This window comes from Pelobates fuscus, chromosome 12 (assembly GCF_036172605.1).
Source record: "Pelobates fuscus isolate aPelFus1 chromosome 12, aPelFus1.pri, whole genome shotgun sequence".
NCBI classification, from domain to species: domain Eukaryota; kingdom Metazoa; phylum Chordata; class Amphibia; order Anura; family Pelobatidae; genus Pelobates; species Pelobates fuscus.
In genome coordinates, this window is record NC_086328.1 from 83,735,021 (window position 1) to 83,760,906 (window position 25,886).

General features: G+C 41.3%; 2 protein-coding genes across 2 annotated transcripts in view; one reads left to right on the forward strand and one right to left on the reverse strand.

Annotated features, from left to right (window-relative positions):
• The window catches only part of TAF6L (TATA-box binding protein associated factor 6 like), a 37,429-nt gene extending 16,056 nt beyond the window's left edge, over nt 1-21,373 (forward strand). Inside the window, exons 4-11 of the mRNA XM_063437593.1 lie at nt 3,873-4,023; nt 4,098-4,148; nt 4,251-4,345; nt 4,553-4,627; nt 15,892-16,109; nt 18,241-18,373; nt 20,069-20,197; nt 20,340-21,373. Coding sequence (XP_063293663.1) covers nt 3,873-4,023; nt 4,098-4,148; nt 4,251-4,345; nt 4,553-4,627; nt 15,892-16,109; nt 18,241-18,373; nt 20,069-20,197; nt 20,340-20,972 — 1,485 coding nt within the window. The 3' untranslated portion in view covers nt 20,973-21,373. The remainder of the gene's footprint in view (nt 1-3,872; nt 4,024-4,097; nt 4,149-4,250; nt 4,346-4,552; nt 4,628-15,891; nt 16,110-18,240; nt 18,374-20,068; nt 20,198-20,339) is intronic.
• Nucleotides 21,374-21,396: 23 nt separating this feature from the next.
• TMEM223 (transmembrane protein 223) lies at nt 21,397-23,907 on the reverse strand. The gene is made up of 2 exons (XM_063437594.1): nt 23,561-23,907; nt 21,397-21,751 (listed from the first exon to the last, which is right to left on the reverse strand). The coding sequence occupies exons 1-2, from the start codon at nt 23,889-23,891 to the stop codon at nt 21,459-21,461; spliced, it is 624 nt and encodes a 207-aa protein (XP_063293664.1). The 5' UTR covers nt 23,892-23,907; the 3' UTR covers nt 21,397-21,458.
• Between the last annotated feature and the right edge of the window lie 1,979 nt (nt 23,908-25,886).

Below are 25,886 nucleotides of genomic sequence, written 5' to 3' on the forward strand. Positions count from 1 at the left end.
TGTCATGGAAGACAACAGGCATAGAGTTACCTGAGTAATGGCAAAGTAATGGCATAAGCTCTCACAACCTAAACAAGTGATTGGCGTCTGCAGTAAAACTTGAATCTCTCAGCAATTTCCAGAGGCGTAGGCTACTAATGATTTGAGAGTGTTTTAATTAACTAATTGAATTGTTTAAAAGCAGGCTTTTGGGGGGGTGGGGCCTGACTATCATGGCGGTGAGACTAGTTTTGAACAAGCTAATCCACTACTTTGTAATAATTGTCTCTCTGCAACTTAATTTGACTCCACTGGCACACACAGAGTGAAGGGTTTTGCTTCCTGACCTAATATGCCACAGTCAGCGACTTCTCTGGCATTTACTCACCTCAGTGTGGCACATGCGGACTAGTAAGCTCAGGACGGGAGAGGTGGACGGTCTCCTGGTCCGGCAGTGTCCCAAAGCAACTATACCCACGCAAGAGCCCCTTTGGCCTCCCACCTCCCTTGGAACGGCGGGGTGATCCCAGTCCACACCTAAGGCCACCAGGACCTGGCAGGTCGGAGAGTGGAAGCCAACGGAGCTAGTGGAACTTCTGGTGACTCTCCTAACATGGTTGTGAACACGTGGCTCCCGGACCCCAGAGATACCTCATGAGCTGGAGGCCAAACTGGATGCAACCTTCACTACTTTCTGGAGATGGCTGGAGCGCAAGATCCGTCAGTGCCAGCAAGCTGCTGACCTGCAGTAGCAACAAGCCCAGCCACTCCAGGCTTTCCTGCGGTGCTCGGAAACTCTAAAGCAAAAGCTCCCCTTACCGAGACAGGGGCGAACCCAACAACAGCGGAGGCGCTTGAACTGCTGCAACATCAAGGGTGCTAGGAGTAACCTGATAACAGCACGGAAGGAGGAGGCCCTACTCTGCTACATCCAGAGCAGTTCAGGTATCGGAGCTGAGCTCAAATTTTTGCACCACTCTGAGGCTCCCGCAGCCTTCACCTGGGCCCTCCTGCTGGATGACAGATCCACAGAAACGCGATCATGATCTACCTCGGAAGGGTATGGGATGACCTGGAACTGTGAGCCTGGCTGGCATGCCTCATTATCCCCCTGACGCTTCCACAAAGTCTACTCCTGTTTTACAGTCAGGTCCATAAATATTGGGACATTGACACAATTCTAAACTTTTGGGCTCCATACACCACCACAATGGATGAAATGAAATGAACAAGATGTGCTTTAACTGCAGACTTTCAGCTTTAATTTGAGGGTATTTACATCCAAATCAAGTGAACGGTGTAGGAATTACAACAGTTTGTATGTGTGCCTCCCACTTTTCAAGGGACCAGATGTAATGGGACAATTGGCTGCTCAGCTGTTCCATGGCCAGGTGTGTGTTATTCCCTCATTATCCCATTTACAAGGAGCAGATAAAAGGTCAAGAGTTCATTTCAAGTTTGCTATTTGCATTTGGAATCTGTTGCTGTCAACTCTCAATATGAGATCCATAGAGCTGTAACTCAGTGAAGCAAGCCATCATTAGGCTGAAAAAAAAAAAAAATACATCAGAGAGAGAGCAAAAACATTAGATGTGGCCTAATCAACTGTTTGGAACATCCTTAAAAAGAAAGAACGCACCGGTGAGCTAAGCAACACCAAAAGACCCGGAAGACCACGGAAAACCACTGTGGTGGATGACCGAAGAATTTCCCTGGTGAAGAAAACACCCTTCACAACAGTTGGCCAGATCAAGAACACTATCCAGGAGGTAGGTGTATGTGTGTCAAAGTCAACAATCAAGAGAACACTTCACCAGAGTGAATACAGAGTGTTCACCACAAGATGTAAACCATTGGTGAGCCTCAAAAACAGGAAGGCCAGATTAGAGTTTGCCAAACAACATCTAAAAAAGCCTTCACAGTTCTGGAACAACATCCTATGGACAGATGAGACCAAGATCAACTTGTACCACAGTGATGGGAAGAGAAGAGTATGGAGAAGGAAAGGGAACTGCTCATGATCCAAAGTATACCACCTCATCAGTGAAGCATGGTGGTGGTAGTGTCATGGCGCGTGGGCACGTATGGCTGCCAATGGAACTGGTTCTCTTGTATTTATTGATGATGTGACTGCTGACAAAAGCAGCAGGATGAATTCTGAAGTGTTTCGGGCAATATTATCTGCTCATATTCAGCCAAATGCTTCAGAACTCATTGGACGGCGCTTCACAGTGCAGATGGCCAATGACCTGACGCATACTGGAAAAGCAACCAAAGAGTTTTTTAAGGGAAAGAAGTGGAATGTTATGCAATGGCCAAGTCAATCACCTGACCTGAATCCGATTGAGCATGCATTTCACTTGATGAAGACAAAACTGAAGGGAAAATGCCCCAAGAACAAGCAGGAACTGAAGACATTTGCAGTAGAGGCCTGGCAGAGCATCACCAGGGATGAAATCCAGCGTCTGGTGATGTCTATGCGTTCCAGACTTCAGGCTGTAATTGACTGCAAAGGATTTGCAACCATGTATTAAAAAGTGAAAGTTTAATTTATGACTGTTAATCTGTCTCATTACTTTTGGTCCCTTAAAAAGTGGGAGGCACATATACAAACTGTTGTTATTCCTACACGGTTCACCTGATTTGGATGTAAATACCCTCAGATTAAAGCTGAAAGTCTGCAGTTAAAGCACATCTTGTTTGTTTCATTTCAAACCCATTGTGTTGGTGTATAGAGCCAAAAAGATTAGAATTGTGTTGATGTTCCAATATTTATGGACCTGACTGTATGTTCTTTAAAATATACCTTAAGCTTGAAAGTATTTTTTCTTGTGATTTAGAGTTTTCCGTTAATACAGATCTCTTGACTAAGTAAGACATATCATACTTCTAATGCCTGTTAATTGGTCATTGTCCTGGGGGCCTCTTGGGCTATTTGTTAACTATGTTAACTACACTCTTTGTGTCTAGGTTACATTTTTGGGTTACTAGTTTAGCTATATTTCTCAGACACGTGTTTATCCTGACTATTATTCTACAAAAAATTTGGTGATTCCTCAAAATGCCTTCATTTGTTGATTTATGTTTCCTCTGTATTCTATATCACTTGCTCCGGCTGTTGGGGCATTGCAAGCAAGTTTCGTATTATTGTGCACAGCAAAAATAAAGAATTGAAAAAAAAGAAAACAAAAGCAGGCTTTTTAGGGAACAGCAGGTCATGCAGTGTGCAAAAAGCAGAATGACCTATGGTGGTGAGGAAAACATCAACCTTTTTCTCAGTGGTAACTCTATTAGCTTCTAAAAACTGTTCTAAACGCTCAATCCAACCAGGCTAAAAGCCTGAATCAGTGCAGAAGAACTGCATCTTACCGATTTGGGGCATAATGCTGAATTGTCTGACTACCAGAAGGGGTGCAGAAAAAAAAAATCTGAATATCCTTGTTGCTTCTGTTATGTCTGATGATAGCTGAGATAGGCAAGTAGTTATCGTTCACAACTCTCTTATCAAGCATGCCCAGTCACTCTGCTAATAAATACATCTCTGCTGTAGCATCCATCTAACATGGCTGAATCTTGTACACATACTGGGAAGAGAGGGAACCTGGAGATGTGTTCATCCCAGCATGTCGTGCCAAGTTACTACATTGTACACAGTTACCCTAGAGGTGATTTTTAACATACCCCACACAAGTTATCTGAAATGTTTATTTTTTTTAAAAATCACAATTTAAGTCAAAGTTTATATATTACCACCAAAAATAGAGGTAGAGGAGGACATATCGCCAACTCTGCCACATTCCTAACTTGGCTATTTTTCCCCAGTTTACCAATGTCTTTTTCTTTTTGTCTGTATACGGTACATTGTTCATGCCCAATATAACTCTTTCACTTAGGCTGTCTGTGGACATGGATCTCCAGATGCAGTCTCTTTCCGCAGCATTAGAGATGGGGAGTGTTACTGTGCAGTGGACAAAGACATCAACCTAGTAGAGTTAGCCCTTGCAACAAACATCCCCAAAGGGACTGCTGAAACTGCGGTGAGAGGTGAGGATCCTTTACAGATAGTTATTGAATTTAGTGTTTCACTGCAAATGCTGAGCCATCTATTTTCTTTTCAGTGCATGTCTCCTATCTGGATGGAAAAGGAAACTTGGAACCTCAGGGATCAGGTGAGAGTTTTAAAGTTGTCATTTTTTATTTATTTTTTACTTGGCCACATAAGCTTGTGTCATTAGACTCCCATTAACATATGGGTCTTCTTCTCTCCTTAGTCCCGGCTGCAGTGTCTGTCTTGACAGATGATCTATTGAAGTATTACCAACGTGTCACAAGAGCCGTTTTAGGAGATGATCTGCAGCTTATGAAAGTGAGAACAAACACCTTTAAATTGTTTTCCGTTCCCTTGTACTCTCTTACTACTTTTCTACACCTCCTCCCTACTTCTCTGACTGTCACCTCTCACTTCAAAATGTTATTTTAATTTGCCAACTCCTGCTATTGTATGCGTTTGTCCATTGTAATATACTGTTGTAATCTGTATTTTCCTTGTTCTTTCACCCTCTGATCTTTGCAGGTTGCCCTTCAAGATTTAGAGACAAATCCCAAAATTGCTGCCCTTTTACCTTATTTTGTATATGTAGTGAGTGGGGTAAGTATTTGTATTCAAATAAATATATATACTTTGCCATTTAGACCTGTAAAATGTAAAAAAAAAATAATTATTTGTGTTTAAAATGGATCTGTAATTTTCAGGGGTCTGTTCATATTTTGCACTTAAAACTGAAGGTCTGGTGGCTATAAGGGGCAGTCAAGAGTAGGTTTTACTTGCCTGTAGCTGCCTTTGTCTATTTTTGTCTGGGGGAGCCTCTTCAGCTCCAGGTGCTTCATCTACCAGGAGCCGTGTCAGAATTGTGCTCTCATGCATTTAGGAGAGTATAACAGTGAGATGTATGAAAGATCCTACAACTCTGCAGAGACTTGATTGTGATGAACGAGACATGCTTGAATCCCACAGTTGTAACTTTAATGGCTGTTAGGATTGGACAAAAGTTTATGGCAGAGCGTCAACTTTTGTAAACCTCAGACTTGTCCATAAGATAAAGTAGTCTCTTAAACATTGTCTCTAAAAAAAAAAAGATGTTTTAAAACCGTGTACATTGCTAGGGGTTTCTGCAGAAATGCAGTATCAAGTCTGAAACACAATGCCTGTCTGGGCTCATATGCATGTCAAGCTGTGAGGATATTAATGGGGTGATAAAATATAAAAAAAAAAAATTCATAAAAATTATCAAATATTAATTTTATTATATCAAAAATGTATATCTTGGCACTGTTTCCCCGATTAATGATTTAAAGCTGAGAATTACCCACTATTTTAATTATCTTAGATCGTAGAGTAAGTTTCATTAGTAGATTTTATTTCACTCAATAATCACAAATTAATTATAAAAATATAATTTCTTTTGACAATAATAATAAAATAATAATACGTAACGTGTGAACAAAAGTATACAATATGGCAGTGGTTTAACATAATATAGACCGCTAAAAGCAAGCTATATGCAACAGTTATGTATACGGTTTCCAACAAGATTTACGGTTGGACACTTTACTTAGAAATCAACAGCAGCACAGGTAAAGCAATAAAAACATTGCCTGACAGTCAAATCACACTGAATTAACTCTTTCACTGCTAGCTTCAATCCTCATAGGCAAGATATCCTATTATATTGCAATTTTTACAACTACAATAATTCTCATACCAGATCATTCACCATGCCTATGTCCATCCAATAAGAATAATTCTAACCAGATTTTACGTTCGCAGAATTTTTACTTTCCTAATTGGGATTCACTATTTCTAATTTACTTAAGCTAATGTATCTGGATAATTGCCTGGTATTCTATTTTTTTTTTTTTAAATTTGAATTTTTATTGAAAGATTTTCATTGGGATTAGGGTACAGAAAAAAAGAGGGAGAGGGGAGGGGAGGGGAAAACATATATAAGGTCCAGTAGAATACATAACAGTGGCATACATTAAGTCATAAAGTCATACAGCATATTACAATAGGTTCCGTGGATTGGAAGCATTCCTAGATGACAACATAACATTAGAAACATTTTCATAACAGTGTTGAGTACCCGAAGGTGCTACTGGCACAATTTAGTTTCTCCTGTTACGGTATGGGTGTCTTATGGTTCCTTGCTTGGAGAGATTGCGGTATGCAATACTGTATAGTATAACGGTACATTACAAGAGGACACCTTGACACAGTGAGTGAAGACCCACGAAGCATAGTGATCGTCCAACAAATCGATCTTCGTATACTAAGTTCCCTGTTGAGCATAGTGCGGTAGTGGAGTACATAAATTGCATACATTGAATAAGACAGTTAAAGTAGATGTTGTGTATAGTTATTGTAGGCCTTGTCTAGCGGTTCAGAGGAGCTTCGAGCTTTGCCGGAGTGTGTTATACACGATCCCATATGGTCCAATGCTCTCTGACCTGTTACATATCTGATAGGAGTTACAATTGTGTTACGAGCCCTTATCTTTCTGTATTATATATGCATTTGAGTTCCATTGGTTCCAGTTATATTGGGCTGTAGATATTTGTGTAGCCGAGTGTGCTGACATTAGTTCATACCTTAGAAACTGCCTAGTCTTATGGTGTAGTAAGTTAGGGTGCGGGCATGTGGTCTGTTTCCAATTAGCAGCAATAAGACTACGGGTAGCTAGGATTAATATGCTTAATAACTGTTTATCCGTATGTGACAGAGTATCCGGTGTCATTAAAAATATACCAATTCGTGATGTCAGAGTTAAGGGCTGAAAGCCTACTTCATTCCATAAGTTTTGGGTCTCTTCCCATAGAGGTAAAATAAGGGGGCACTCCCACCATATGTGGGTCATGGTACCTTTGGATTGGAGACATCTCCAACAGCTATCTGGAGCGTTAGGGTAAATGTTGTGTAATCTGTCCGGTGTGAGATACCACCGATATATAAGTTTTTTGTGAGACTCTATATGAGAGTAACAGGAGGTAACCCCTTTTAATGCCATGAGCGAATGGAGCCATTGGTCGTCCGTGAAGTTTTGAGGGTTTTCTTTCTGCCACTGGGATTTATAAGCAGCCTTCGGTTCAGGGGATTGCTCAATCAAGGTAAGATAGCTTAAGGACAAAGTCTTGTTTTTTATTGGGAATTTATAGCATCTATCATATAGTTTAAGAAGGTTCTTGCTTGGCCCTGGGGTTAGGTCTACTAGTGTGGCTACTCTAGTAGCTATGACGTCCTTCAATTGAAGGTAAGGAAATATAAATGAATGGGGTAAGTCGTAAAGAGTTTGGAGTTCTGGGAATGGTATGATCTCATCGTATCTACAAATATCAATTATTCGGGGATTACCCATCTGCTTCCATTTGTGTATAGACAGCCAAGGAGAAACCGCGGCTAGTGCCTTTAATGGTGCCCACGGCAGAAACTTACGATCAGGTATGTGTTTATGGTGTAACCTATCCCACGCTTGAATTGAGAATTTAGATAGTGGCAACAATGTGTGAGTATGTTTCCTCAAATGTTTAGGTGTCCACATGATCTCTACTGGGGACCCCAGTGGGGTATAATTGTTTTCTATGTCCACCCATTGTAATGTGGACTTAGCTGCATGGAGCTTAATTGCTGTTTCCAACAGGGCCGCTTTCTGGTACTGTATTATATTGGGGGTGCCCAGTCCACCTTTTGAGGTCGGGACTTGGAGGAGACTAGAAGCCAGACGGGGTTTTTTACCTCCCCAGATATATGTGGTTATAGTTCTTTGGATTTGTTTGCCTAGAGTCGGAGAGATCGGGATTGGTATCATCCGAAACACATATAGTAATTTGGGAAGAAGTACCATTTTAATTACGTTTATCTTCCCAAACCAAGACAGCCTTACGTCTTTCCACTTATATATCGTTTGAGTACACAGTCGTGGTAGTGTCGAGTAATTATGTTTAATGATTTCTCTTAACGTGGTAGATATCTTTATACCTAGGTATGTGATATGTGCCTGTCTCCAGTCGAAGGAAAATCTGTCTTTCAGCGATTGGACAGTGGTTTGTGGAAGTCTCAATGGTAGGGCCTGTGTCTTCGTTTGGTTCAACTTATAATAAGAAATGGCACTATATTCTTGTAGTGTATTCATAAGATGAGGTAGGGAGTGGGTCGGGTTTGACATGGTAATGAGAACGTCATCCGCAAACATAGAGAGTTTGCATTCCGCGTTGGAAATGGATATCCCTGTTATATCATTGTTTTTCCTTATCCTATCTGCTAAGGGTTCTAAGGATAATACAAATAAAAGGGGCGACAACGGGCAGCCTTGACGTGTGCCATTTGTTATCCAAAAGGGTTGTGAGATAAAACCAGCATTAGCTACCTTGGCTGATGGTTTGCCATAGAGGGCCAGAATCCCTTTAATAAATGGGTCGGGGAAGCCAAATTTTATTAGAACTTGCTCCATATATAGCCAATTCAATCTATCGAAGGCCTTCTCCGCGTCCAGCGCTAAGAGAAGGCCTTCCATGTGAGATGAGTCCATATGGGCTATTATATTAAGAATTTTCCTCGTATTGTCAGATCCTTGTCTAGATGTCACAAACCCTGATTGGTCAGTGTGAATAATTCGAGTTAGAATGTTTTTCAATCTATCAGCTAGGATTTTAGCATAGAGCTTGGTGTCACAATTTAGAAGTGATATAGGTCTAAAGTTTTGGCACGATGTGGCCGGTTTGCCCGGTTTTGGTAACGTAGACACATGCGCCTGTAGCATTTCGGGTGGCATAGCCCCGTTAGTAAAGCAGTGGTTAAGAAATTCCGTCAGGGAGGGAGCTAGGGTAGTAAAAAACGTCTGATAATAAATATTAGAGAGACCATCTGGGCCCGGGGCTTTATGTCGGGGTAGTTGTCTGATAATTTGGCCCAATTCTTGCTCAGAGATTGGTTGGATGAGTGAATCAATTTCAGATTGATGTAGAGTGGGCAGATCGACCTTATTCAAAAAGGATTGTATTTGGGAAAGGGATGGAGTAGGAGTGGTTTTATCGTCTTTAAGGTTGTACAGGGTACTGTAATAGCGAGCGAATTCGTCCACAATATCCTGTGGATTCATTAATTTTTTGTGCGTTGAGGAATAAATCCAGGCCACCCTAGAGTTGGCCATTCTAGCTTTTAATTTGGCCGCTAATACAGAGCCCGCCTTATTTCCATGTGCAAAGAACTTATGTTTATAGCGTTGGAGAATAAAATTCGCTTTGTCTATATCGATATCATTTAATTTAATTTGAAGGCGTCTAAGTGCGTCACTACGTGTTACAGAAGGGCTTATCTTGTTAGCGTGCGTAAGAGCCGCAATTTCATTAATGAGGGTGGAATATTCTTTGTCCCTTTGTTTTTTGGCTCGGCTAGCATGTTTGATGAAAGATCCTCTAATTACGGCTTTATGAGCCTGCCAAATCGATTCTATAGTGGTATCTTGGGTGGTGTTTAGTTCAAAATATGTCTTAAGGTCTTCTGCTATTTGGTGTTTGATAAGTGGGTCTTTCAGTAAGGTTTCGTTGAGACGCCAGGTGCCGCGTCCCTTAGAGGGGAAACGTTCCTGCAGTGAGATAGTGATGGGCGCATGGTCCGACCATGTAATAATCCCTATATTTACAGCATGTATTTTTGGTATCGTGGAGGAATGGACTAGGAATCTATCTATACGCGAATATGAATTGTGTATTTGCGAGTAAAATGTGTAATCTTTGTCTGAGGGGTGGAGTACCCTCCAGGCATCTACAAGTTCCGAGGAATGAATAGCTTTCCTGAGATTGGACGCCACAATCGAACGTTTGCGGGCTGTGGCCTGTGTTACATTATTGGTTGAAGTCGTATCTATCGTCTCATCTAATACAAAGTTTGTGTCCCCTCCTATAACTAATGTTCCAAATGGGTGCGCTTGTGCCAATGCGATCATTTTGTTAGCAAATTGCAGTTGATTGTCATGGGGGCTATAAACATTTAGCAGTGTGTAGGGCTCATTGTTCAAATAACATTGCAACAATAAGAATCTACCCTCTCTATCAATGACCTTATGGTGAAATGAGAATACCACATCTTTACCTATCAAGATTGAGACTCCCCTTTTTTTCTTTACATATCCCACATGGAAACCAATCGGGAATTGTTTAGAGGAGAACTTGGGCATGTGTGATTTCAAAAAGTGGGTCTCTTGGAAGAACGCTACATTTGTTTGATGTTTTGTGGCTTCTGTTAGGGCTAATCTCCTCTTATGCGGAGAGTTTAAACCCTTAGTATTAAGGGAGAGTATGTTTAAAGGCATCAGAAAAATTTGAAAAGTGTCTACTAGGAAGTGAAATGTATTCAACCCGGGAGTAATTCCGGGGGGGGGTCTGTAGTCTCAACACACCCATGTTAGTGGTCATGAGAGTGAAGAGAGGAACTTCATCCTTACCCAAAATAAAAGCTCTGCCACTATAACCGTAACATTGAATTAATACCTTGCCCTTTTTTTTGTTTGTGGTTTCGTGAGTTATCTTGTGGCTCTGTATATTTGAGGGGGCTTAGGAAAAGAAGATTAAACCATTGTAAGTGCCATAATACATTATTGACCCATATACGTTTGCATCGCAAATTTACAACTTTCGGATCATTGTGGTCATTCAGGGACCTTAAAGGAGAGGGGGAAGGGTGGAGAAACGGTAGGGGAGGAAGGGATTTGAGGTGCCAGAAGGCAACTAAGTACAACAAGACACTCCAGGACTCACCGTCCAGTGTCTTAGTAAGAAGTATCGGCCACATGTAGCCAAATCGGGGGAGGGTGAACGTGTTATATAGGTAGGGACTTATACCAGTACTGTATTGATATTACCTTAAGTTCTCACCATTGGTGAGCTAAACTATCAGTTAGCATTGTTATCGGTATCGGTAGAGACTTGCCGATGCCTGACAGTACAGTAGCCAAACGGGCTATAAAACAACATAATCACAACCAATCATCATATACATATATACAGTAGGAATCTCACGTGATGTCAGATCAAGTCGGCTCTGACAGGCAAGTTACTAGCGGGTCTATCGACCTTGTTCGCAGTAGTCTTTCATTTAGGCCTCGGAACTTGAATCCAGTCCTTCGAGATTTTTGCCGGTGATTTGCGGTGTTCAATAGGGCGATCTTCTCCAGTATTCTGAGCAAACGGGATTTTCCATTCCGTTAAGAGTTGAATCCCTTCAGCTTCGGTTTTTATCTGGTGTTCGATGCCGTTCCTTCTCACTATTAGTCGAGTAGGATATCCCCATTTGTAGAGGATAGTTGCTTGGCGTAGTGCTTTAGTGATGGTTATGAGCGATTTCCGCTTAGCAAGTGTGGCCGCAGACAAGTCAGTGAAAAGTTGGATCCCAGTGTATTCCGCTGGTAAGTCCGTGGTATCTCTGATTTTGCGCATAATCGCTTCTTTCGTGGTAAAATAGTGTATTCGGACAATAACATCACGCGGTACTGTATCTGCCAGAAATCGTGGCTTTGGTAGTCGGTGGATGCGATCTATGCATAAATCGTTATCTTCAAGTTGCGGGCATAGAGTTTTAAAGAAACTTTGAGCGTAGGCCTTGAGTTCCATCGCTGTGACAGTTTCGGGGATGCCGCGCAGGCGGATATTGTTGCGCCTGTCGCGGTCCTCCTGGTCTGCCACCTTAGCAGTGAGGAAATTCACTTTTTCTGCAAGTGATTCATAGGTGTCTGCTAAATTATTGTGAGCTTCTATGATTTCATCCGCTTTATCTTCTAATTTGGCGGTGCGCTCACCGATTTCTTTAATGTCATTTCGTACATCTCGAGCTAATTTAGCAAATTCAGCTTGTAAAGTATGCTGCATATCTTTGAGCATTTTGAATAGTGCGGTCTCTGATGCAGGAGTCAGATTGTCTAGGGAGACAGAGGTGTTGTCGCTCCTGTCTGAGCATGCTGCAGGAGATGAAGGGCCGTCGGCGCCATCTTGTGGGATTCGTCGCGGCGATGTTAAGGCCGCAACTTGTAACGCTGGCTGGCGCAGTTTCGCTTTTTTAGTGGATTTTTGGGACATGGCTATCTCAGGTAGGTATCCGATAGTCACCTTGAGTGGTTTCGTGTCTCTATCGCTCTGCTAATCGCTGTTTTTCGTTCACCCTCGACGGAGCTGGTCACTCACACATCCACTCTCTCGAGTAGCCTGGTATTCTATTTTTAAAAGTAATATAGAGTTCATTGGTCCACCTGCAGGAATGGAATTACGAATTCTAAATATTAACGAATCATGACTCCTTAAATGTTGGAATCACCAGCTTTTATCCAAGTATGTTCTGCCTTTTAGTAAAATCAATTAATTAAATTAAATTAAACCAGCATAATTACCAGTTAGGTTGTAGATTTTCTATCAGATGGGTAGATATATCCCAGGAATTTTGAATGCATGTATGATGTATGGAAATAGAAAAGTTTTCAGAGTTCTGAAGTTGTGTTAGTTTGAAAAGATACTAAGAATCCAGTGTCCAGCTTTGGCTCCAGATGTCAAACCTTAGATGTTAGGTGTGAGTTTGAGTGAGAGTTTAAAAGTGTGTGTATGAGTCCCTGAGTGACTCTTCCCTTTGTCCTTACTTTTTAAAGGAGAAAATTATCTGCACGTCACTAGCTGATAGGACTAATAGGGAACTGTGGGCGTGTCTTCCCTACAGACTATATCATCTAGATTTTGGTCAGTAGATGGCGCAATTACATCACCGTTACATACAGTTACCTTTTTGTATAATGGGTTAACTGTATTTCCTGATGCGTTTAACATCACCTGGTTATCTTGTTATGGCTACTATTTGTCACAGAAGCTGTCATCTTCAAAGGGTTTTTTTAGTCTTAGTGTCTGGCGTATACCTTTAAATTTAGATTTCTGACACATCTTAAACTCTTCTTTACCTCTCCTTACAATGCAACTTTGTAAGATATTTTTTTTTTTTTTTTAAGAAATTAAAATTAATTACCTAGTGTTATCTGTCATTTGGTGTCATTTGGTATATATATATATATATATTCAACCTCCCTCCCCCCGCAGCAAACATCATGCCTTATCTATGTCTTCAGACTTGAATGAATAGAGTTACACAAAGAAAAATGTTGTCTGTCTTTACATTCTGTTACAAAATGGAGTCACCTCTGTTCTGATGGCGACTTACAGTATACACTTTCAATTTCTATCTTAACACAAAATGTCTGCCAGTATAAATATACTGACAAAGCTAAGAACTGTGGGATAGTTGTGGAAACATGATCTCTCGAGTTTCTATGTCCAAGAAAGACACCTTGAAGTCTAACTTGAGATATGTGGGTGATGCATGACAGTAATTTTGTGTTAAGTCATGGAACATGCCTATTGGTTTTCACAGAAAGTGGTGCTGTGCAACAGACCGGGTGTTGTCATTACTTTATACTCATCTGTGGATACTCTAGTCCAGGGGTAGGCAACCTACGGCACTAGTGCCATTCACGGCACTCGAGGTGTCTTTGCATGGCACTCATGGCTGCTAGAGCCAAACAGGCTCTGGCCTATCAGGAGTCCCAGTAAAACTTCAGATATCTGCTAATCCGAAAAGGTGGTGAAGGACAATCCTCAATTTATGCATTGCAGCACGTAGAGGTAGTGATCTCAGATCACTTCCTCCCAGCACTTGTGAATAGGAAGCCACACTGTAGTAGAGCAGCTCGCAGTTGCTGTTGCAGCTCCTGTCCTTAAACATGTACCTGGCCGGCCTGGTCCCCACTGGAACCCAGGGAAGCCACCCACACTGCTAGATATACACAGACATGCAGTATAACCCTCCCCTCATACAAATAATACGGACAGCCCACACTCAAACATACAATCCGCACAAACGAAACACCACTAACAATCCACATACATGCACACAACCCCACATGCAATACCCCAAACACTTTGACATATCCATCCACACACACACACAATTCCACAAGCAGCACCCATACACAGTTTACATTCATATCTATGTATCATACACAATACCATAAACTACTCATGAACATAAACAATATAATAGCTCATATACGCAGGGCCTTCTTTAACGCGGGGCAAACTGGGCAGCTGCACCGTGAGCCCTGCTGGCCTCAACTATTTCTAACCCTCTGGCTGGTAATCTGCACACTAAGGAGGCCCACCGGGTGGCCCATGCACAAAGGACCACCCGCTGGCCTTCTGTCAGCAGGGACCCGGTCACACGCTGAGGTGCTTTAACAGCGCGAGCGGGCCCCTTGCTTTTCGGCAGCAGGCTGGGAGGAAGTGACGGCCACGCATCACTTCCTCCCAAGAGAGGAGCGCGCAGGAAAGAAGAGTAGGCAGATTGGAGGGGGGCTGGCCAAGAGCTCTAGACCCCAACTCCCAACAACTTCAGCCACCAGCAGGAAAGGTAGGAAACTGGAGGGTGGGTTTTAAAGTGTATGTCTGTGTCAGTATGCCTGTCAGTGTGTGTGTGTCAGTATGTTTGTGTGTGTGTCATATCTGTATGTTTGTGTGTCAGCATGTCTTGTGTGTCAGTATGTTTGTGTGTGTGTCAGTATATCTGTGTGTGTCAGTATGTTTGTATGTCAGCATGTCTGTGTGTGTGTCAGTATATCTGTATGTGTGTGTGCGTGCTTGCAATCAGGCCAACACCACATACAAACATATTCCACAAAAACACACAAAAACTGCTTAGTGCTAAATACAGACCTGCAAACATGAGTAAATGGTAGAGCCCCAGCTGTCAATGCATTTCTGGAGTTGCACGACAGATGGGGATCTACCTTTTAATCACCCGTGCAACAGGGAGACAGCCAAGAATTCTTGCACCTCTCTACTTTAGGTCCGCCACTGTGTTGAGGTGGAGGACGTGATTGCATGCCTGGGAAGGGGGGACAGGGTCCAGGGGGCCCTAAGCAAATGCTTTGCCCAGGGTCCAGTCATTATTAAAGACAGCCCTGCATATATACGCACAAATACAACGATACAAAGCAATTACAGTAAAAAATAACACAAGCAGAATACGGCAGCATACACACCTCGATTTATAAAAAAAATAGGACCGGCACGCTGCGGGACATCACAATCCTATATCGGCACAGTGCTGCTAAAAGGTTGCCTACCCCTGCTCTAGTCACTGAATGATTTCAAAGCCAACTCTTATTTGATTGGCTTCTTGGTGTTTGTTTTTAAGTTAGTTGAAATGTAGTTTGTTTACTTGTCAAAGACCAGAGTACTAAATACTCATCAGAATTGAAGTGTGTCAGACTATTATTATTTTTATCAGTTTTTTTTCTTTCTTTTTTTTCCCTTTTCTCTCTCTCATCAGCTTACCTCTAAAATGTTGGGCTTTGTGAAGCAATAAAATGCATAAGAAAATATATATTTTTTTTATAAGCGACTGGTTATTTTTAATGTAAAACTCCAACGCTATAACAACGTCCGCTAAATTAAGTTCTTATGTGGAGCAAGATATCTAGGTACCTTCAGGGGTTAAGCTGTTTTCCATTGGTTTTATACCAAAGTTGATCCTACTGTCAAAACACCTCTCTTTCTTCCTGCCACAGTGAACAGGAAGGCTTGTGATGGGCTGAGAGTGGCAGCTGACGCTTTCAGCCTATCTCTTGCCCATTAAACAAAGCTTCCTGTTCACGGTGGCAGTGTGGAGGTAGGGAGAGACGTTGGGCATGGTTTACCAACTTTGGGGTTAAGCTGTTTAACACCATAAAGAAAGACTAAGCTGAAGTGTTCCTTGAAATGAGACATGATTACTGCTTTTCTCGTTGCTTAGTCTATCCTCTCACCCATTTTTCCCTTTTTCCTCTCTTGCAGGTAAAATCAGTCAGTCATGATCTTGAGCAGTTAAGCCGTCTCTTACAGTTAGTACGGTCCCTGCTATGGAACCCCTACTTGTATCTTGGTTATTATGGCTGCAGTCTCATGCAAAGTGTCTTATACTGTGTAACAGAGCCTCTTGCTGCTTCTATAAACCCGCTCAATGACCACTGGACCTTGCGGGACTACGGAGCTGGCCTCCTTAGCTTCATAAGGTAAGTACAGGGGTATATTTTTCTGTGTGTAAACCATCAAATATTTGATAGCTGCAATCATCCTTAAATATGACATGTGTGTGTTGCATTATAAAGAAATACCTAATGGTTTTTGTTTTTTATTATATTATTATATACTTATTATTATTCAATGGTAAAATTGCTATTAAAGACCCCTAATGGTGACAGTTTTACTTGGGATGCAGCATAAGAAATATAATTGTTACCCTCAAGATTTCCCTTGTACGCTTGTCCATCTTCTTTCTCTATTTCCTGGTATGTCATGCACCAGAAACCATGGCAGTACTGTACTCTTGTGTATGTGCAAGAGTACAACACTGATGTCTGTGGAACATCCAGCATAAATACAGGGTGCCTCTATTAGATCATGTCTTGCGATGAGCGAGATGTCTGATTCCCACAGCCATTGATAGAGACAGCTGTAGGAATTGACAAAACTTGACAGCTGAAATCCTGTACCTTTTTTTTTTTTTTTTTTTTTTTTTTTTTTATATATTATATCGTTTTACTGCATTAGAATTTCAATGAATTTCCAACACCGTAAACATTGAATTTATACTTCTGAAATTCTTTTAAATACATTTTTGGTGACAGATCTGCTTTAAACTTATTTGTAATTCAGCCACTACTTTGGTGAAGGCATCAGTTCTCTGATGACTTTTGTTCAATCCAGTGCTTTTTCTAGAGAAACTTTGGGTCCATAGGACAAATGCACGCAATTACCATGGACCAGTAATCCAGTACTTCTCACCGGGAAATACTGAATCCAATGGTTCTCTATGAGAAACAAGGGATGCATATGTGTCAGCAGGCTGTGATAAAAGTTACATTTTATTCTTATTTGCCATGTTTGCCCTGGCTTTGCCTTGTCTGAAATGGATTGTGGACGTAGTGGCATTTGCTAAATCTTTAAAATAAATTTAAGAAGATGGAACATCTCATGAAAAAGGTTAACACAAGTTACATGATTTTCCGTTTTATTAAATGGTGTATATTACACAGAAGTAACTGTCCCACTTTAAACAAAAGCTATAGTGTCAGGAATACAAACATGTATTCCTGACACTAGTTTTTAAATAGTTAGGTTGTTTAAACTCACTTTTTTTTTTTTTTTTTTTTTTTTTTTTTATGCCGTGACAGTTTTCCTGTGACTCATCAATCGTTAAGATCTCTGCCAATCCAATGCTTTCCCATTGGAAAGCTTTGGGAGGCTATTGCTCATGTGTAGCAAAGCGCCATGCTGCAGCAATCGGCATCTCCTCATAGAGATGTATTGAATCAATGCATATCTATGGGAAAACACACAGCTTCTCCATACAGAGCGTGGAGACGCATAACATAGACTAGTGGCTGTCTGAGTGATTGCTACTGGAGGTGTTACTAGACAGCAATGTAAACAGGGTTTACATTGAAAAGCCTTAATTGTCATGCTAGACACAAGAACAACTACATTAAAGGGGGAAACATTCTAGTTTTCCTGGCACTATAGCTTCTCCCTCCACCAAGGGCTTCCCCCGTGGTGCAGAATGGATTAAAAACCCTTTTGTAACTTACCTGGGTCCAGCACCAAGGGACATGCACTGGCTCGGTTCCGCCTTCACTCCTCTACCGATATCAGCCGGCGGGGAGACCTAATATGGCCACGCTTGCATTAGGATTTCCCCATAGGAAAGCATTATTTAAAGCTTTCCTATGGGGATTCCGGTGACGCTGGAAGTCATCCTGCATAACGTTAGGATGTCCAGCGTCATTTAGGCGATCAAAAGTCGCCCAAGTACCCTGAAGTCCCTCTAGTGGCTGTCTGGTAGACAGCGACTAGAGGAGAAAACCCTAGCAGGTAATTATTGCAGTTTATTAAAAACTGCAATAATTATCTGCTCAGGGTTAAGGGTGCTGGTACACTGTACTCAGACCAATTCAATAAGCTGGAGGGGTCTGGGTGCCTATATTGTCCTTTTAAGCTGTAGTGGTTCTGGTGACTATAGTGTCCCTTGTTCTTCAGGTAATTTCTACACAAGAGAGCTACTTGAGCTGTATGACTAAGAATACGTTTGTAAGTTCTGTTTCAATGTTTTACAAAATCATTTTTGTTCCACCTATATTCATGTAGAACCCACAAGGATTTGGCTGGAGCTCTGTACCCACAAATCTTACAATCATTGCAAAAAGTACTTGGAGATCCTGTTCGACCCCTGTGCTCTCATTATGGAGCTGTGGTGGGATTGAATGCTTTAGGTTGGATGGTAAGTTTTGATGATTATCTGTGATGCTATGTAGTGATCTGACCTGGGAGATAAAATGCTTAGTCTTATTCTGTTGCCTGTATAAAGGGGCACTCTAAGCAATAAACTACTGCTTGCTGTGGTTATGTTACCTAGAGACTTCCAAAGCTTTCCACTGCTTACTCAAACCATTTAGAAATGATTTCACATTAACTTTTCTTTTTCTCTTTTCTGAACACTGTCCATCTCCTTCCCCACACTTAGAATGTGGAATTTACATTTTTCCTTTATAATTACGACCTAGGGATCTTTGGGCACTACTAGCAAGTAAGTTTGTGTAATAAGACACTAAACAACGTAACCATAAGCTAGCTGCAGTGTTTATGATCCTTAGAGTGTTTCCTTTAACCCCTTAAGGACCAAACTTCTGGAATAAAATGGAATCATGACGTGTCACACACGTCATGTGTCCTTAAGGGGTTAAATGTGTCGGCATACTTTAATATAAACTATTTATGATCTAATATGACATATATTCAAAAATACATGGTGAATAGAGAGGGGTCTTATTATTGCCTGTAGGATTAATTCTCGTACAAACCCAGGTTTAGATTTGTTTGTTGAATACATTGTGCTCAATGTAGTGGTAATGATACATGAAATACACAGACACTGTCCCCAGTAAGGGAGCAAGCCATTTAGTAAAATTGCCTCTTTCCTTGGTACCATTGAGTGCCAAGCCTCCTCTTATGGCATCTGAATGACATCCATCTTCTGTAGAGCTGTAGGAGCAAGATGCAGATCCTAGTGGCCATTCATTGGAGAGTTTATCTAGAACTATGAAGGATAAATCAGCACAGAAGTGACATTAGCCAGTCTGGAGCTCTCATTCCAGGCTGGCTAATGATACTGCTACAGGTGGTGTTACTCCAAAAATCTTAAATAACTATGTACAGCATTTCATACTGAAACGCACATACAGGTTTCTTGCACCATGACTGTTAAATTAAAAAAAAAATCAAGTGGTCATGCTCAAGTATTTTAAATTGGATTCAATAATTTCACCAAACCCCTTAATTGTTCTCAAGTGCCCAGTAAATGCCCATTCTTTTTTAAGTTAATGGACTGAAAGCTTTGATTACTACTGGTTATTAAACAAGTTGAGTAGTGGTGAACTGGAATCTGAATGTAGACTAAAATAGCTAAGCATCGACTAAAGCTGAGCTGGAGATTTTTTCCATATCAGCTGTTTTGGCACAGATATCAATGAATAGCCATGGTAGGACCTTTATTTGTGATAAATGATGTTACATCATAGAGTTGGAAAACACTTAAATGGAAACTGTCATGATTTATCTGGCCCTCTGCAATTTAATTAAAGAGGGGAGTGAAGCTTCATTGCCAGCGTCTGAACAGAGTGACATCACATCACTCTCTTCCAATACTCCCGCCGGCTAGGGAGTTACCATAGCAACCACTGTGCATGTCCTGTGTATCCTCTGCTCTTCATGATTCCTGCTATTGAGTGTCTGCCAAGGAATTGAGAGTAAGATGGAAGAAACACCTATTTTTAAATGGGGTTTTTCTCCACATCCAATTATTTGTTAGAACAATGTATTGATGGAATTTTATTCTTTTTTTTTAAAAGAGCTAAAGTTAAGTTTATGATCACATATTGCCTTTAATATGGTATCATCTCACACTTCTTTATCTTAGGCTGTGGAACAAGTGTTGTATCCTTTACTACCTACATATTGGTCGGGTCTGCAGACAGTTTTGGATGACCACTCCATGTCAAATGCACAAGTCAAGGCCGATGGACATAAAGTGTATGGAGCCATTTTGGTGAGTTTGTGAGGAAAAAAAAAAAGGTGACCATAAAGGAAAATGGAAAGGCTGCAGATCCCTAAAAGGCAGTGATAAAATAGTTTATATATAGATATATAGCCAAGAAATAATATATTGCATGTACTTTTAATACCCTCAGGTTGCTGTTGAACGTTTACTCAAGATGAAAGCCCGCTGTTGTGACAAAGTCCTCAACACCCCATCTCAACTTCCACCTGACCCTTCCATTTCTTCTTCCCCATCGGTTCCTTTACTAGAGATGTACCGTGAGCTGTACTGCTTCTTTGGTGACAGTTTGGCTGTACGCTTTGGCACTGGGGGAACACAATCTCATCAGGTGATAGACACGCGAGGACCTCAAGAGCCAAAAAAAGAGGGAAATGTTGAAGGAGCACGTAAGATGCCCCAGCTGACAGCTCATGGAGAGGAAGATATAGTAAGTTCGGGTAGGCAGACACAGCGTCCCCCTCAAATTCCTCTAGCTTCTTCCCGCCCTCGAGGGTCTTCACGTCAACGCCCCCAAGGAGTGAGAGAGGCATTTCAGAGGTGCAGGCTTACTCCCCGTGGATCTCCTCGTTTTAATTTTTTAATTGGAGGAAGACAAGCTGGACGAGGAGGTGGAGGACGAAGGTTTCAAAGTGTCTTCCAACTGCACACCGGACCTGGAGCTTCTGCATCACGCTATGCACAAAAATTACCTATGATAGGTAGGGTGGCAAAGGCTGGACGCAGGGGTGTGCAAGCAGAGTTGTCACTTTATTTGCCACTATGACACTGTTTGAAATGTAACATGTGAGAAGAACTTGCTTGGGGTTTTTTTTTGTTTTTGTTTTTTTTCTTCCAAGTTTAATTTTTGGAAATGAGGCACTGAATTTGGGACATCTACCTTTATTGTCACACTATGTGTGACTTTTTTTTTTTTACTTTTTACTTAAATGGTGCTTATGCATCAGTCTTTGGATAGAACTGTAGAAGAAACTGCAGTACTTCTGTGTTGTGTGTACTAGTGTGTCTATGCTTGACTTTTTCTATAAGAGACTGTTGCAAATAAGCAAGTGTTAGACTGGATTTTTTTTTCTGTACAGACTGGAGACAGACATCTGAATTACAAATACATTCGTTTATATACATTCTTTAAATCTTATCTCCTTTGTACCTTTCTTTTGCCATGACATAATGTAAAGGAAATACATATGAAGAAATTATCTTTACTGTAAACTGATACATAAACATGTATACATTAAGTTTGTGCAAAAAGTCACAATTTCCGGTAGGCCCCTACTGTCAAATCAAACAGCTTGGCATTGGACACTTGTCCTTGTTTGTCCAGCAAGAAGTACAGTGGCCTTCCCTTGACCTTGAGCGGTATCATAGCTGGGACCTCAGATCGATGAGCCATTGAAGAGATGTGACGCAAAGGCACAGTAAATGATGAGCCAAGACCAAACACACCAGCAGTGACCAGGGTTACTTTCTCTCCTCCACGATGAAGGGTGACAGCACTGACAGAACGCCGAGAAAACAACAAGCCGGCTGCCATTATAAGTCCACCTATTGAATGAAATAGAATTGCTGATTAGTGGAAAAACAGTCTACATCAGGCATCTCAAACTTTGGTTTCCTAGATGTTACTGATTTACAACTCCCATGACCATTTTGGCCATATACTGCATTCAAATAATTCTGGAAGGCCATTGACAACTGGGGGAGTTTAGATCCCTGATCTAAATCAATGTGACCCTACACTTTAATGAAAATAACAGTACAGAAAATAAGGTTCTTTCAGTGCAACAACCTCTATAAAATGCATGCTGCAATATTTGTAGTGTGTTGGATTACGAGAATACACAATAAATTATAAAGAAAAAAAAAGGATTTGTAATGTCAAAATGAACCTAATTTATTATTTATTTTTTAAGAATTTACATTTTTTTGTGGGTCAATATGATTTCTATGAAACCAAAGACAACTGACATTTTTCCAGTTACAATAAATACTTTAGTCACAGCTTCGTGATGAGTTTAATTGAAGCTAAAATAGCTAAACTGCAACTAGAGCAGGCATTGAGAATTCTTCCAATTTGGCCTAAACTTTTATTTATTTTTTTCTCTTACTATAACTCACGCTAAAGTAATAATGCACTGTGGATTAGCAAACTGTTGGCAATATCCCTGATTTTCCCAGAATTTACATCGGACATAACAGTAACTCAGAGGCAAATTGTGCCAAATGAGCCAATCTAACTTGGAGAAAAATCAGTTTTGGGAAGGGGGGGGGGGGGGGGGGGGGGGGGGGGGGGGGGGGGGGGGGGGCTTAAATCCCACACCAAGTACAGGATTTGGATATTTATTGAAAAACTGCAATATGTAGCCATAAGCAGCCACTGTGCAACCGCTGGCACCAAAACAATCTCTCATTTGATAGATTTTATGCACAGAAAATCTGCTGTTTCTCTCTCTTTTCAATTCTGTCATTTGGATAAAAAAAAAGAATACAAGGTTTTGTAGTTTTTAACATCATCATCATCTGTCCTCTTCCCCATACACACTGGTAATGATTGGCTGTGCCTGTGCCAGTACAGCACTTAACTGGGGAGAGCCAGCAGTGAAGACAACAGCAAAGCAAATTAAAGTGAACCTGTTACAATTTACCCTGACTTCCAAGACCTGCACTTGTTAGAGATCCTCCTCAGCTGCTCTCTGGTCTTCCTGTGCTCTTTAGAGTTACACCAACATGATGACTTAATTGCCAGCATTTGACAATAGAGATATCAAGTCACTCAGTACCTATGGCTAGGGAGTTAACATAGCAACCACAGTACATGTTCTGTGGTTGCTATGGCTGGAAAATAGGACCTTCTATAGAGTAGTATGCCACAGAATTGACAGGTGGGAGGAAAAAACATTTTTTAAACAGGTTCTACTAACAATCTGAAATGTAATACTATTTTTAAAGAACAAAAATTGTATTGGGCACTTTAGCTGCCCTTTAAGTATAATATTAATACAATCTGCATTTCTTTGTAATGTGACTAAACTAAAGTATTATTAGTATTCCAAGGCACCTCTTCTAAAGTGAATGCTTACGATCTTTTATACTCCTACCATTAAGAACAAAAATGAATTTAATGAGATGAGTGGAGTAGTCACCATGGAAACAAATGGAAGGTTCACTTTGGAATGCTCCAGTCATGGAACACTGACCCAGAATTACTCATATATATACATATTATTAATGATACGGATATACCAAATATATATTTGTAGGGGGAAATGTAGCCCATCCCACAGTATAGTATCTGCTGTGTCAATCTATAATCTATATATTTAGCTCCTAATGATTATTTCCTCTTGCACTCACCCACTGTCAGGCAGCTAAAGGTAAACCCTGCCCTCCATAGCGGAGACCCTAAGTTCCTCTTCTGCCCGTCCTGCTCTTGCCCCGAACTCTTCTCTCGGGTGTCTCTCAGCTCGGTGAACCCGAAATGTGCCAGGTAGGCCCAGAACCCGACCTGAGCCCCGCAGAACAGCCCGAGAAGGCGGAAAAAGCGGGGACGGTGGTACTGGAACAAAATCACATCCTGAGACACCGACTCCGCGCGGAGAGACCGCGACAGGGCAGGGATTAGCGGGGTCTCAGGCCGAAACCGTAGCCAGGACCGAGCGTCGCCTAGCAACCTGAACAGGCGCATGGCGATTGAGGAATGACCTTGGCGCGGCGAGATGACGTCAGAAACCCCGCCGCTAGCTGGTAGTCGCCGACATTTTGCGGGAGATCACAGATAGATGTCTAACGTGCTGCCCGTGTTCTATCATTGTGCTATAGAACCCGATATATATTACACTTAGAATGCCAGGCTCTGCTCACATATAGCAGGAGAGCAGCATGTGATAAGATACATTAGCTCATTAAGTCGGAGATATTTTAATGGAAACGGCGAGCATTGAGTGTTGGTAACGAGAAGGAGCTTTCTGGATACAGATTATTTATTAAAGGGACACTATAGTCACCTGAACAACTTCAGCTTAATGAGGTTGTTCAGGTGAGAACAATAGCTCCCTGCAGCCTTTCTCATGCAAACACTGTATTTTCTGAGAAAATACAGTGTTTACATTGAAAGCTAGGAACACCTCCAGAGGCAGTCACTCAGACTGTCACCAGAGGGACTTCCGAGTACATCCACTCAGATCTGCTGTCAGCAGAGCACAGGGCAGCTCTGTACAGGAGCATCCTGTCTGCAGGCTGTCATGTGGGATTGAGAGCTGAAAGGCTGAAGACCGGAGACCGAGCAGGAGGGGAGGATTCAAACTAAGTAAACTCATTTGGTGACTGGGAGGGAGAGAGAGAAATATAGAGATATATAAAGAAATAGATAGATAGAAATAGGGATGGATGGAGAGAGAGTGTGTGTAGGTCTTTAATTTTTTTTACTACTTGTGTGTTTGAATAGAAACACTATATATATATATAGAGAGAGATCTCTATATATAGTGTTTGTATACAAACACACAAAGTTTGGCTGAGGAGGGGGCGGGTATAGAAAGTGAGCTGTCAGTCAGCTCGCGAACGCACATTCCGCGCACATGTGCGGTTGAACGCTGAGTTTATTCATAGGGCGGCATTCAATGCCGCTCTATGAAGAACGCGTTTGGTGCTGCGCGAAGCCGCACATGTGCACCACATTGCGAGGATGCTTCTCAAAGAGAAGTGTCCTATTGGGCCCTGCGATTTCCTCATTTTGACAAAAAAAAGGGGGGGTGGGGAACTCGGCACTGGAACGGAGGTAAGTTTTATTACTAAAAAGTGCTTGGATTTATTTTTTTTTAACTGCAAGTTCATATAAAAGCAAGAAAGAAGGCTGGATGACCTGCCTTTCTTGCTTTTATATGTTGACTATAGTGATCCTTTAACAAATGGAGATTTGGTATCAGATATAACTGTAGGTGAAAGTTTAGGATTTAGTGATCATCAGTCAGTGTGGTCATTATCAGACTGGAGCAATTTAAATAGAGCCCAAGAGAAATGGGATTATTTAAAAGTTGCACTGCTGAAGGCAACAGAAAATTGCATTAGGCTTGTCAGTAAAAGCAAAAATTTCAAGAAAACACTGTGGTATTCCGCAGATGTGGCCAAAATAGTAAAAAAACTATAGGCCAGTAAGCCTTACTTCAGTAGTGGGGAAAATAATAGAAACCATGTTAAAGGATAGGCTTGTTGAACATCTAAAATCACATGGATTCCAAGATCAGAGACAACATGGGTTTACTTCAGGGAGATCATGCCAAATTAATCTTGTTGATTTTTTTGATTGAGTAACTAAAATAATAGTTAAGGGTGGTGCAGTAGACATTGCTTACCTAGATTTCAGTAAGGCTTTTAACACTGTTGCACATAGAAGGCTTATCAATAAACTGCAATCTTTAAGTTTGGATTCCAATATTGTTGAATGGGTTAGGCAGTGGCTGAGTGACAGGCAACAGAGGGTTGGAGTCAATGGAGTATATTCGAAGCATGGGCTTGTTACCAGTGGGGTACCTCAGGGATCTGTACTTGGACCCATTCTCTTTAATATTTAAGTGTTCTTGCATAGCAAGACCACTTAATGTTATCTCACATATATATTATTATTATTCTTATTATAGCCAAATTTGCCACCCTAACTCCTCCCACAGTTTTTACACTACAT